At 38.2% G+C, this 14,452-nt stretch overlaps 1 protein-coding gene across 2 annotated transcripts in view; it reads right to left on the reverse strand.

The window, feature by feature from the left end:
- Positions 1-14,452, reverse strand: part of UHRF1BP1L (UHRF1 binding protein 1 like) — a 111,956-nt gene that overhangs the window by 39,746 nt on the left and 57,758 nt on the right. For both annotated transcript variants that reach the window (XM_003907010.5, XM_009181503.4), the window contains 4 exons: positions 13,133-13,313; positions 10,481-10,564; positions 8,702-8,884; positions 7,248-7,366 (listed from right to left, as the gene is read on the reverse strand). In XM_003907010.5, the coding sequence (XP_003907059.1) occupies positions 7,248-7,366; positions 8,702-8,884; positions 10,481-10,564; positions 13,133-13,313 (567 nt within the window). The remainder of the gene's footprint in view (positions 1-7,247; positions 7,367-8,701; positions 8,885-10,480; positions 10,565-13,132; positions 13,314-14,452) is intronic.

Below are 14,452 nucleotides of genomic sequence, written 5' to 3' on the forward strand. Positions count from 1 at the left end.
GAGGCTGCAGTACTGCATGTTCTGACTTATAAGTGAGAGCTAAATGTTGGGTACACATGGAGACAAAAAAGGAAACAACAGACAGTGGACCCCAAAAGGAGGAAGGGAAGAAGGGGAGTAAGGGCTGAAAACCTACCTGTTGGGTACTATGCTGACCACCTGGATGATGGGATCAATCACACCCTGAACTTCAGCATCACGCAATATAAAAATATAACAAACCTGCACGTGTACCCTGAGTTTACAATAAAAGTTGAAATTTTTTAAAAAAACTATTAGTTTTAAGGTTCTAGTTATATTTTTTTCACCCCCCAAAACCAGCTAATTACATCAAAAATTTTTATATTAATATTCACAAAGTTCAATCAATAAAGTTTTATCAGTTTATTTGTACTAATTTAGTAGACCCAGGGATGTATGTTCTTTTTTCCATTCATCATTCAATAGACGTATATATATCTCACATGAAGTAGAATAATTTTTCAATGGTTTACTTATATAAACTGCCTAACCAATCTTTTTTTTTTTTGAGATACAATCTCACTCTGTCATCCAGACTGGAGTGCAGTGACACAATCTCGGCCCACTGCAACTTCTGCCTCCTGGATTGAAGTGATTCTCGTGCCTCAGCCTCCTGAGTAGCTGGGACTACAGGCGTGTACCATCACTCCCAGCTAATTTTTGTATTTTTACTAGAGAGGGGGTTTTGCTATGTCGGCCAGGCTGGTCTCCAACTCTGCCCGCTTTGGCCTCCCAAATGGCTGGGATTACAGGCATGAGCCAACGCGCCCAAATTGATTAATCAATCATTTTAATTTGTATAGTCTTTACAAATTCAAGTCAGTTCCTTATAGTATCTAATTAAAAAGCTTTTCTCTGCATATATGGAAACAAATTCTTTTCAATTCAAAGTGTCAACTTATTTTAACAACAGCTTCTTTTTTCCTTTAGTAGTTAAAAACCTATTCAAATTGGGACAAACATACTATCTTATGTTCTTCTACTTGTTTTTATTTTGTTTTGTGCTTAGTGTGGTTGTGTATATACATATGTGGGGTTTCTTACTGTATTTCACTTGCAACCATGTGGGATTATAAGTGATTCCTCTTTCTCATTTCCACATAAATTTATTTAAATCCTAAAATTTACAGTCTTTTAAAAAGCTGAAGTATATGGTCATGCACCATATAATGACATTTCTGCCAATGACAGGCCACTTATAAGATGCGGATCCCATAAGATTATAACAGAACTTTTATACTGCATTTTTACTGTATATTATCTTTTTTTTTTTTTTGAGATGGAGTCTCCCACTGTCACCCAGGCTGGAGTGCAGTGGTGCGGTCTAGGCTCACTGCAAGCTCCACCTCCCGGGTTCACACCATTCTCTTGCCTCAGCCTCCCGAGTAGCTGGGACTACAGGTGGCCACCACCACGCCCAGCTAATTTTTTGTATTTTTAGTAGAGATGGGGTTTCACCACCGTATTAGCCAGGATGGTCTCGATCTCCTGACCTCATGATCCGCCCGCCTAGGCCTCCGAAAGTGTTCGGATTACAGGCGTGAGCCACCGCACCTGGCCTTTACTGTATATTTTCTATGTTTGGTAAGGTTTAAATATACAAATACCATTGTGTTATAACTGCTACAGTATTCAATACAGTAACATGATATACAGCCTAGGAGGAATAGGATATACTATATAGCCTAGGAGTGTAAGTAGGCTACATACCATCTAAGCACAGTTTATGATGTTAAGCAACACATGATTGTATATCAAATGTAAAGAAAATAGTAACTGCACAATGAGAAAATAACTGTTAAATTAGAGTTTCTAAACATTGGCACTTGTGACATTTTAAGTTAGATAATTCTTCATTGTGGGGAACTGATCAGCACATTGTAGGATATTTGGCAGCATCACTGGTCTTTATTCACTAGAGGTCAGCAGCATGTCCAGTTGTGACAAACAAAACTATCTTCAGATATTGCCAAATCCCAGAGGGGAATCATTGAGTTAAATAAAATCTTTTCACATAAAACTAAGTCTCAAAGCCATAGACTTATCAAAATTAACCAGAACAATTTATAAATGATAAAACAAATCTAGAAATCTTTTATTTTTTAAGAATAGGTCATATATTCTTATCGTGTTGGTCTCAAACATCTCAATTAGACCATGTTAGGTGATTATAAGCTGAGTAAGATTGTTAGTATAAATAGGACAGAGTTCTTAGCTATAGAATTATATTCACAGTATAGCCAACACAGTATATACAGTACACTGTAGTTCTGTAAAGCAAAAAAGGCATTTTAGATCCTTCCGCAGAGACTATTGTATAATAACGAAATTGGTATCCCTCTGATCCTGCTCCTGCGAAGCAACTAGGAACTGGAATTTCCTACCTATGGCGGGCCCCTGATAGTTTGGATACTGTCCCCTCTAAATCTCATGTTCAATTGTAATCCCCAGTACTAGAGGTAGAGCCTGGTGGGAGGTGTTTGAGTGATGGGGGCAGATACCTCATGGCGTGGTGATGTGCTCACAATAGTGAGTTAGCATGAAGTCTAGTTGATTAAAAATATGTGGCACCTCCCAGTGCCACTCTCTCTCTGTCTTGCTCCTGCTCTTGACATGTGACGTGCCTGCTCCTGCTTTACCTTCCACCAGGTGTAAAAGTTCCCTGAGGCCTCCTCCCCAGAAGCTGAGCAGATGCCCACATCATGCTTCCAATACAGCCTGCAGAACCATAAGACAATTAAGCTTCTTTTCTTTATAAATTATCCAGTATCAGGTACTTCTTTATAACAACACAAGAACAGCCTAACACAGCCCCTGACACCACAGCTGATAGTTTATAATAAAACGATGCAGGGTGGAGCTGGCCATACTTGATAGCCTAGTTGCATTTACAGGGTGGGAGCTTTGGGTAATCTGATTATTAATTCACCTAGAGATTGAGTAAAACCTCATGAGCAATACTTCATGCATATTGTTAAATATCCATCCATCCACATATTTACACATCTATGCACAGGGTTCCACATTCTTAGAAAGCTAACAAGTCCTGAGGAAAAGTTTCACATTTCAAGTGTTCCAAGACTCTGTCTTATTATTATTACATCAGTGTACTGTGGAGGTGATACGGTTTGGCTGTGTCCCCACCCAAATCTCATGATTGTAACTCCCACAGTTCCCACATGTTGTGTGAGGAACCTGGTGGGAGGTGACTCAATTATGGGGGCGAGTCTTTCCTGCACTGTTCTTGTGGTAGTGAATGAGTCTCACAAGATCTGATGGTTTTAAAAATGGGAGTTTCCCTGCACAAGCTCTCTCTTTGCCTGCTGCCATCCACATAAGACATGACTTGCTCCTCCTTGCTTTCTGTCACCATGGTTGTGAGACTTCCCCAGCCATGTGGAACTGTAAGTCTATTAAACTTTTTTCCTGTATAAATTGCCCAGTCTTGGGTATGTCTTTATCAGCAGTGTGAAAACAGACTAATACAGCAAATTGGTACTAGTAGAGTGAGGCACTGCTGAAAAGATACCTGAATGTGGAAGTGACTTTGGAACTGGATAACAGGCAGAGGGTGGAACAGTTTGGAGGGATCAGATGACAAGACAATATGGGAAAGTTTGGAACTTCCTAGAGACTTGTTGAATGGCTTTGACAAAAATGCTGAAAGTGATATGAACAGTAAGGTCCAGGCTGAGGTGGTCTCAGATGGAGATGAGGAACTTGTTCGGAACTGGAAGAAAGGTGACTCTTGTTATGTTTTAGCAAAGAGACTGGCAGCATTTTGCCCCTGCCCTAGAGATTTGTGGAACTCTGAACTTGAGAGAGATGATTTAGGATATCTGGTGGAAGAAATTTCTAAGCAGCAACGCATTCTTGGGTGACTCGGGTGCTCTTAAAGGCATTTAGTTTTATAAGGGAAGGAGAGTATAAAAGTTCAAAAAATTTGCAGCCTGACAATGGTATAGAAAACCCCATTTTCTGAGGAAGAATTCAAGCCAGCTATAGAAATTTGCATAAGAGCCTAATGTCAACCCCAAGACAATGGGGAAAATGTCTCCAGGGCATGTCAGAGGTCTTCATGGCAGCCCCTTCCATTACAGACCCAGAGACCTAGAAGGAGAAAGTGGTTTTGTGGGCCAGGCCCACGCTCCCTGTGCTGTGTGCAGCCTAGGGATTTGGTGCCCTGCATCCCAGCTGCTCCAGCCATGGCTGAAAGGGGCCAAAACAAAGCTTGGGCCGTAGCTTCAGAGGGTACAAGTCCCAAGCATTGGCAGCTTCCACATGGTGCTGAGCCTGCTGGTGCACAGAAGTCAAGAATTGGGGTTTGGGAACCTCCACCTAGATTTCAGTGGATGTATGGAAATGCCTGGATGCCCAGGCAGAAGTGTGCTGCAAGGGTAGGGCCCTCATGGAGAATCTCTGCTAGGGCAGTGTGGAAGGGAAATGTGGGGTCAAAGCCCAAGTCCCCACTGGGGTACCTACCACCTAGTGGAGCTGTGAGAAGAGAGCCATCATCCTCCTGACCCCAGAAGGGTAGATCCACTGACAGCCTGCACCGTGTGCCTGGAAAAGGTGCCAACGGACACTCAATACCAGCCCGTGAAAGCAGCCAAGAGGAAGGCTGTACCCTGCAAAGTCACAGGGGCAGAACTGCCCAAGACCATGGAACCCACCTCTTAAAATCAGCATGACATGCATGTGAGACATGGAGTCAAAGGAAATCATTTTGGAGCTTTCAGATTTGACTGTCCTGCTGGATTTTGGACTTGCATGGATCCTGTAGCCCCTCTGCTTGGCCAACTTCTCTCATTTGGAATGGCTGTATTTACCCAATGCCTTGTACCCCTATCGTATCTAGGAAGTAACTAAATTGCTTTGATTGTATAGGCTCATAGGCAGAAGGGACTTGTCTTGTCTCAGATGGGACACTGGACTGTGGACTTCTGAGTTAATGGTGAAATGAGTTAAAACTCTGGGGGACAGTTAAGAATGCATGATTGGTTTAGAAATGTGAGGACATAAGATTTGGGAGGGGCCAGGGCAGAATGATATGGTTTGGCTGTGTCCCCACTCAAATTTCACCTTGAATTGTAACTCCCACTATTCCAACATGTTGTAAGACGAAGCAGGTGGGAGGCGATTGAATTATGGGGGTAGGTCTTTCCTGCGCTGTTCTTGTGGTAGTGAATGAGTCTCACAAGATCTGATGGTTTTAAAAATGGGAGTTTCCCTGCACAAGCTCTCTCTTTGCCTGCTGCCATCCATGTAAGATGTGATTTGCTCCCCCTTGCCTTCTGCCATGATTGTGAGGCTTCCCCAGCCATGTGGAACTGTATGTCCAGTAAACCTCTTTCTTTTGTAAATTGCCCAGTCTTGGGTATGTCTTTATCAGAAGCATGAAAACGGACTAATACAGAGGAGAAAAAAAGACTCTGCCTTACGCTTCTCTTCCTATGGCTAGTTCTAATTTGTAAAATGTGACTACAATGGATATGACTTTAATATATTTCAGTGGTTCTGTGAGTCTTTCTAGTGAATTATTGAACCAGAGGGTAGTTTTTGGAAACTCCCAAAGTTGTAGTTGGTGTCTGCAGCCTTTGTTTTTGTTCTTCCAATTTTTGCTTTAGGTTCTTGGGGTACATGTGCAGATTTGTTATACGGATAAACTGTGTGTCATTGGGGTTTGGTGTATACATAATTTCACAACCCAAGTAGTCAGCATAGTACCCGTTAAGTAGTTTTTCAATCCTCACCCTCCTCCGACCCTCCACCCTCAAGACCCCATGTCTACTGTTTCCCTCTTTGTGTCCATGTACACTCAATGTGTAGCTCCCACTTAAAAGTGAGGATATGCAATATTTGGTTTTCTTTTCCTGCATTAATCCACTTGGGATAATGGCCTCCAGCTGCATCCATGTTGCTACAAAGAACGTGACTGCATTCTTTTCATGGCTGCATAGTATTCTGCAGTGTATATGTACCACAGTTTCTTTATCCACTGCACTGAGGATGGGCATCTAGGTTGATTCTATGTCTTTGCTATTGTGAATAGTGCTGCCATGAACATATAACTGCACGTATCTTTGGTAGAAAAATTTATATTCCTCTGGGTATATACCCAGTAATGTGATTGCTGGGTCAATTGGTAGTTCTTTTTTAAATTCTTTGAGAAAACTCCAAACTGCTTTCCACAATAGCTGAACTATTTTACCTTCCCACCAATAGTGAATAAGCATTCCCTTTTCTCCACAACCTCACCAACATCTATTTTTTGTGACTTTTTAAGTTATTAAAAAGTCATTCTGAGTGGTGTGAGATGGTATCTCACTGTGGTTTTGATTTGCATTTCTCAGCTGATTAGTGATGTTGAGCATTGTTTCATATGCTTGTTGGCTGCACATATGTCTTCTTTTCAGAAGTGTGTGTTCACGTCCTTTGCCCACTTTTTAATGATGTTTGGTTTTTGCTTGTCGATTCAATTTCCTCATAGGTTCTGGATATTAGACTTTTGTCAGATGAAAAATTTGTGAATATTTTCTCCCATTCTGTAGGATGTCTGTTGACTCTGTTGATAGTTTATTTTGCTGTATAGAAACTCTTTAATGAGGTCTCACTTGTCTGTTTTTGTTTTTGTTGCAATTACTTTTGAAGTCTTCCTCATGAGATCTTGGCCGAGGCCAATGTCTAGAATTCTATTTCCTCAGTTGTCTTCTAGGGTTTCTGTAGTGCTGGGCTTTACATTTAAGTCTTTCATTTCATCTTGAGTTAATTTTTGTGCGTGGTGAAAGGACACGGTCTAATTTCAGTCTTCTGCATATGGCCAGCCAGTTATTCCAGCAACATTATTAAATAGGAAATCATTTCCCCACTGCTTGTTATTGTCGACTTTGTTGAAGACCAGATGCTTGTAGGTGTGCAGCTTTATTTCTAGGTTCTCTAATCTGTTCCATTGGTCTATGCATCCATGTGTTTTTGTATGAGAACATGCTGTTTTGTGTTGGAAGCATTTAGGCAAACTTAAGGGCTGTGCCTATAAAGTTAGTTTGGCTAACTCTGAGTAACCATATGATCAAAAATTAATAAACTGATATTTTCTATGCCATCTAATATGGCCATTTCATAAACCTTATAAAGATGCTTTAAATAAAATGATAGCATTTATTTGAGTTGCTAAGATGAGATACTAAAGTGTTTATGAGAAGAATTAACTGTAAAAGAAAACATACCTGGTATATATTGAAATCTGCAAGTCTAACCACAACAGAACTAGACATTAGCTTAGCTTTTGATTGTTGAGATAATACTGAAGGTGTTCTGCATGTCCCTTTCAGAGGGTAGTCCTTCTCTGTTGGAAACAAAAACACCATTCAATTTGTTGCAAAATTATTTTTAAAAGTCACTCTTTTATTATTAAGGCAGGTACTAGAAATTCATGTGAATACTAACTTCTCAAACAAGATAATATTTGTGGACATACTTTATAAATTACAAAGTAATACAAGATATAAGTTATTGTGATTATTATTCTTTTAAGAAGAATCACACATGTCACATTTAAGTTACTCTTCTACAGAAACTTTGGAATGGGATTCTTGTTAAAAATGAGACATTTATATAGAAGGAGAAAGGGGAGGGGATGGGGGAGGGGAGGGCAGGGACAGACAACGGGTAATTAGTGAATACAAAGGTACACCTAGATAGGAGAAGTAAATTCTAGCATTTATAGGGTGACTATAATTAATAATAATTTATTTTTTCAAATAGCTAGTAAGAGCAGATTTCGAATGTTCCCAACATAAAGAAATAATGTCTGATGTGATGAATATGCTAATTACTCTGCTTTTAGTGTTACACATTTGTATACATGTATCAAAATATCACACTTCAATCCTTACTGGGCCAGGAAAAAAAAAAAAAAGTAGTAGTATCACACTGTACCTCATAAATACGTACAATTATGTGTTGACTAAAAAAAAAAAAGAGAGAAATCTTCTAGAAAAATTCTACCTGGGTGTGACTATTATTGGCTGTATTAATTTTAAAAGTGCTTTGGTCCACAAGCCTATGTTGGTCTGAGCGAAAGATGCAGGGGTTTAGAATTAATTAAAAATACTTGGCTTAGGACAGGCACAGTGGCTCATGCCTGTAATCCCAGCACTTTGGGAGGCTGAGGCGGGTGGATTACTTGAGGTCAGGAGTTTGAGACCACTCTGGCTAACACAGTGAAACCCTGGCTCTACTAAAAATCCAAAAATTAGCTGGGTATGGTGGCATGTGCCTGTAATCCCAGATACTTGGGAGGCTGAGGCAGGACAATCGCTTGAACCCAGGAGGCGGAGGTTGCAGTGAGTCGAGATCGCACCACTGCACTTCAGCCTGGGAGACAAAGTGAAACCCTGTCTCAAAGGAAAAAAAAAAAAATACTTGGCTGGCCATGGTGGCTGACACTTGTAATCCCAGCACTTTGGGGAGGGCCAAGGTGGGAGGATCGCTTGAGGCCAGGAGTTTGAGACTACCCTAGGCAACATAGCAAGACCCCATCTCTACATTAAAAAGAAAAACAAAAAAAATAAAACTTGTTTACAGGAAATATTATGATCTCTCTCTCACACACACACACACACGAGCACAAACACCCTTAATATTAGGGGAATGCCATATGTTATTATAGGTAAAATACCTGTTTGTGTGTGCTGGGGAGAGGCATGTGTTGGGGATTTAGGAGGTGAACCTACATTATGATCCTTCACAGCCTGTTTAAGCATTTCAACGTTGCACTCAAATTCATGCAGTAACTCGTTGGCCCATCCATTTTTTGTTTTGGTTGCATCACTAAAATACATCCAATGATTACAGCTATCTCCTGTAAAATGAATAACAGGTATTTCATTGAAAAATGTACAATTTTCATCTATTACACTATAGTAATGCTTCCAATGAGATATAGTCACTTATTCAAGAAAGACTTTGATATCTGAAAAATGTACAGCCTTCACCTACATGTTATTCTGAAATATGAGTAAAACATTTGAAACAGAGGGAAAGAATATCAAAAGCAAATCATCTGGAGGAGTCTCTATCTAGTACCCATTCCTAGTAGAAAATCACTAAGATTCAATTTAAAGCCATAGGACTCATCACCCTTCACTGGATGCTCAATTACCTGGTAAACCTCCATTAAACTAATCCCAGAAAGTATTATCAAAGAAATAAAATCCTTTCATCAAAGATTTGTTATAAAGTTAACTAACAAAAACCTAAACCACAAAAATAATAGGATGATAATGATTAAAACATTTAAGAAACCAATAAAACTTCTCAAGATGTACTCAGCCATAGTTAGTTTTTGGAAGAAAAATATAAAATCAGAATTATCAGGTTTCTCTGTAGCAATTAAGAAAAATGCACATCAAAGGATTAAGACAATAAAATCAGGCCAGGTGCAGTGGCTCACACCTGTAATCCCAGCACTTTGCAAGGCCGAGGTAGGAGGTGGAGGCTGTAGTGAGCAGTGATCACACCACTGCACTCGTGAGGCCTTGGATCAAAAAAAACAAGAAAATCTACTCTATGAATGTTTTACATCTCTTCAAAATAAATATCTAGTTAAAAATTTTATGCATTTGTAAGTTAATTTATGAGTCAAGAGGATAGTATATAAGACAAAAATCCTTCAAAAGATAATTATTATATTGAATGTTGGCAATGAAAACTTAAAATGAAAAAAAAAATTGTAAACCTTTAAATTTAATCAGGTACCAACATAGAAATGACAAACATTGGTAAAAAATGTGTAAACAGAAATGTGTAAACAGAAAAACTTAACCATTTTTTAAATGTCCTAGAAAACTATGATCTCTAGTTTGGTTTTTCTCACTTGTGTGAATGCTAAATACTAACAAAAGGCAAAAATGGGTATAAGGTCAAATTAATTTGGTCACAATAATCATATTTTTTTTCTTTTCATTATTTGGGAGACAGAATCTACCAATACTAGACCGTTAAGAGCCTATGAAATCTGGAATCTTATAATTTAGCTAAACGTACTCTTATTCTTAGCTTCATACTCTTTTCATTCTTAGCGTCATACTCTTTTCTAATTTTTAAATATATAAATCATTTAAAAATTTAAAACATTAATAACTTGTTTTTGTCACAACTAACAAAATAGCACAAACACATGTCCTCTGTACCCTGATTTTTTAAGTTTTAAATTGGTTATTTGGAAAACTGTCAATTTCTAAAAATTATGATTTCTAAAAATCTACATAAATCTCAATATACACTGTATAACTATATTCTCTGGCAATTCTACTTTCTTAGTAAAATACTGCCAGGAGAAAAATACCAATCTCTTCATCTCATTTCTTGTTAACAAATAAAAACAAAACTAAACTAAATAAATGACCTATATAATTTGAAAACAACACATATCTTTTAAAGAAGCTATTATACACACCTGCTTTATGATAAGGATAATAATCTATAGTTAGCTGTGTAAAAGAGAGTTGCATTGCCCCTCCAGTAATACGTCTGTTTGACTCTGGGATAAAAAAGAGGAAAAAAAATATTAAGTAAATTATCAGAAAGATTTAATTTACCACAAAAAAATTTTACAGTACTTGGAGTCCAAGTAGTAATAACTATCTCTCTTTTATGACAGCACATTAAGGATTTTAGGAAATATAATTCAATCCGATGAGTATTTACTGAATCCCCCTCATTCATAAGGCACTAGGATAAAAGGTAAGAATATAATAGCAAAATCCCTGCCCTGGTAGAGTTCAGAGATGATACTAGCAGAACTTTCGTATTGACAAGGCCTCCCCTTATGTCAGGCATTGTTTTAAATACTTTAGGTATACTTACTCATTTGCTTTTCATAACAACCCCATTTGATAGGTACAATCATTATTATCTCCATCTTCCAGATAAGGAAACTGAGGCACAAAGAGGCCAAGGACATACAGCTAGTTAAGTGCAAAGCTTGGAATTGAACCCAGGAAATGTTAAACACTATACCATATCATCCTATCTCTTATTGAAAAGGAAATTAAGGCCGGGCGTGGTGGCTCACGCCTGTAATCCCAGCACTTTGGGAGGCCAAGGCGGGTGAATCACAGGTTCGAGACCAGCCTGGCCAACATAGTGAAACTCCCATCTCTACTAAAAATACAAAAATTAGCCGGGCATGGTGGCACGCCCCTGTAGTCCCAGCTACTTGGGAGACTGAGGCAGGAGAATCGCTTGAACCCGGGAGGCAGAGGTTGCAGTGAGTTGAGATCGAGCCACTGAACTCCAGCCTGGGCAACAGAGTGAGACCCCATCTCAAAAAAAAAGAGAAAGAAAAGGAAATTAAAAAGTCTGTTAGGTTAGGTAAGTTGTCCAAAGTCAGCAGCTACAGTCAGTCAAAAGTAGATTACAAATCGGTGTAACGTGAACATAAATATCAAATTTTAAAACAAAATGGGCAAATCAATCAGAAGAAAGAAAAATACAAACTGAAACATAGCTATGTATACACTCCCTATATTAATTTATAAAATCCATTTTATCTCAACTAGTAGAATTTCCAGCACAGGTCTACAATCCCTTATGTAAAACCTTTGGAAAGCCAAATGTTTCATAATTCAAATTTCATGACACTAATATGATATGGTATATACAGGATATACCATGCAACACCCGCAGCAGGTTCTGAGGCAGCACTAATAAAAACAGCAAAACATAAATATTTATAAGAAGTAGGCAAAGAATAAAAAAACAATATATTGCTGTAAGTCAGGTTTTGCCACCAAGTGAGTTTTTCACAAACATAACATTTCAGAGCCTTTTGGATTTCAGAATAGTAGTGATTACAGACCTGTACTATTAAGGAGATATTTTGGTGGAAAGGTTTTCCTCCTAAATAAAATCATTCAATTTATTCTATGAGGGAATAGTGAGGAATATAAGGCCTTAGAAAACACTTTCTCCATTCTCATTATTATTACTTAATCTAGACTACCTCATTTTCTTAGTTTGGTTTGTTCTAACTTTTCTGGATTTTCCTTTCAAATCTCTAAAGTAAAAGATGCCAACTACAAGTCAAATGACACAATGGTGGTCAGAAGAAAAGATAACAAATCCCTCCACAAACCCCAAATCTTCCTCACCTTTGCCTCTCCAACCTTTTAGGTTGGAACCTTTTAGGCTACCTTGTCTAATGAAGGCAGGGTAACTTCTACTGCTAAGTATCCAGGGTCTCAATATTCACTTTCTCAGCTTAAAAACACATGGCAAAAGTTTTCATAGATATAGATCCTGATTCAGATCTAAGGCACAGAGATCAGATAACTCTATTGTTTAAAGGTCTTCAGCTTGATTGTAATGCTCACGAAAGTTTGAGAATTATAGTCCTTAGGTAGGCCTATAAGGTAGGTCTGCTGAACTCACCCCCAGGCTTCTAGGCTAGGGATACTCTCCAGCAGAGAAATAAAAATGCCCAGCACCTAGATTACAAAACTACGTATTTTCAGAGTGGCAACGGGCAGCTTCCTGATTACCCTGTTATGTCTACTAAATAAGGAAAAATAACAGGGACAAAAACTAAAAGAAAATTCCTAACTGGAATTTTGCTTCCTAATCACATTTTGGAAGGATGGGAGGAGAGGTGGTCATAAAATATGTCAAACAGCCGCACAGTTGTGCTTCTATTCAAAATAGGCAGAAAAACTACAATGCTGAAACACATCTAAAAATAATTATGAATTAAGTATGGACTAAAATTTAATTTGGAGACAATATCAACATTATGAAAAAGTTAATTCAAAGGCAAGTCTAATATTTCATTATCCTCCTAGAGCATCATCTATTCAGTCTTTGATTTTTTTAAAGCTAATTTTATTGTTAGCATTGATAGCTAACAAATAATTAAGCTTAAGTACTAAGCAAAATAAAATTTCATACCAATATATGCTTCTAATTGTGCCTTTCATCTATATATTCATATGAACACAATTATGACAAATTACCTTACAGGACATCCTACACAAGAGATTTAATAAACAATTCAGTTTTGTAGTCAATTCTAGAAAAACCAAAATAGTTTGGAATAAGCAAATTATTTTACCTTTTTCTTTAGCATGAATGTCATCACATATGTGTAGATCTAGATGAGAAATCACTAAATGATGGGAGGTTTCTTTAACATCAAAGTCATTGAATAGTTTTACAATTGCATCATTTACATCAGGAGCATTTGAAGTTTGTGTTGTCTTCACTTGCTGGGCAGATGCGACTACTGTAGAGCTCTAAAAAGATTCGAAACTGCCTTATCACTGCCAATTTAAATACTATAAATTTCACACACAAAAAAATCTAAATATTTTCAGTTGAAAAGTCATGAAAAATAACCATAATACATTTTATTTTTCATCAATAATATATTTTCCCTAAAATATTTTCTGAATAACCTAAAAATAAAACTAAAATTTAAAAACTGTAAAACTAGGCTCACGCCCGTAATCACAACACTTTGCGAGGCCGAGGCAGGCAAATCATCTGAGGTCAGGAATTCGAGACCAGCCTCGCTAACATGCTGAAACCCTATTTCTACTAAAAATACAAAAAATTAGCCGGGCGTGGTGCCACATGCCTGTAATCCCACCTACTTGGGAGGCTGAGGCAGGATAATCGCTTGAACCCAGGAGACGGTGGTTGCAGTGAGCCGAGATTGCGCCACTGCACTCCAGCCTGGGCAACAGGGCGAGACTCCATCTCAAAAAAAAAAAAAAAAACTGTAAAACTATACACAAATCAAATATGAATCCAATATGTCTCAGTAAATATCTGAAGTTATATTTAACATATTTATAGCCGTTTAGAAAATGTAGTTAACTCTTAAAGGCAGTTTGAGTATTACTAGTTATATATATTAAAAAGAAAACAAATGTGGGCCCTGTATACACTGTTATATATCTGATACGGTTTGGTTCTGTGTCCCACCCAAATCTCATCTTGAATGGTAGTCCCACAATTCCCACATGTTGTGGGAGAGACCTGGTGGGAGATAATTCAATCACGGGGGCAGTTTCTCCCATACTGTTCTCGTAGTAGTAAGTCTCACGAGATCTGAAGGTTTTATCAGGAGTTTCCGCTTTTGCAGCTTCCTCATTCTTGCCTTGATTGCTGCCATCCCTGTAAAATGGGACTTGATCCTCCTTGTCTTTCACCATGATTATGAGGCTGCCCTAGCCACATGGAACTGCAAGTCCAATTAAACCTCTTTCTTTTGTAAATTGCCCTGTCTCAGGTATGTCTTTATCAGCAGTCTGAAAAGAGACTAATTGGATAGCCCGTAGCACATCTTTGTAGAAGCCCATGTGATATTATTTAGTACTCTAAGTGCTCTGGTGCCTCTCCTAAAATATGTGGTGTGTTCTTTCAACTT

The sequence above is a fragment of the Papio anubis genome, chromosome 9 (genome assembly GCF_008728515.1).
Source record: "Papio anubis isolate 15944 chromosome 9, Panubis1.0, whole genome shotgun sequence".
Taxonomy (NCBI): domain Eukaryota; kingdom Metazoa; phylum Chordata; class Mammalia; order Primates; family Cercopithecidae; genus Papio; species Papio anubis.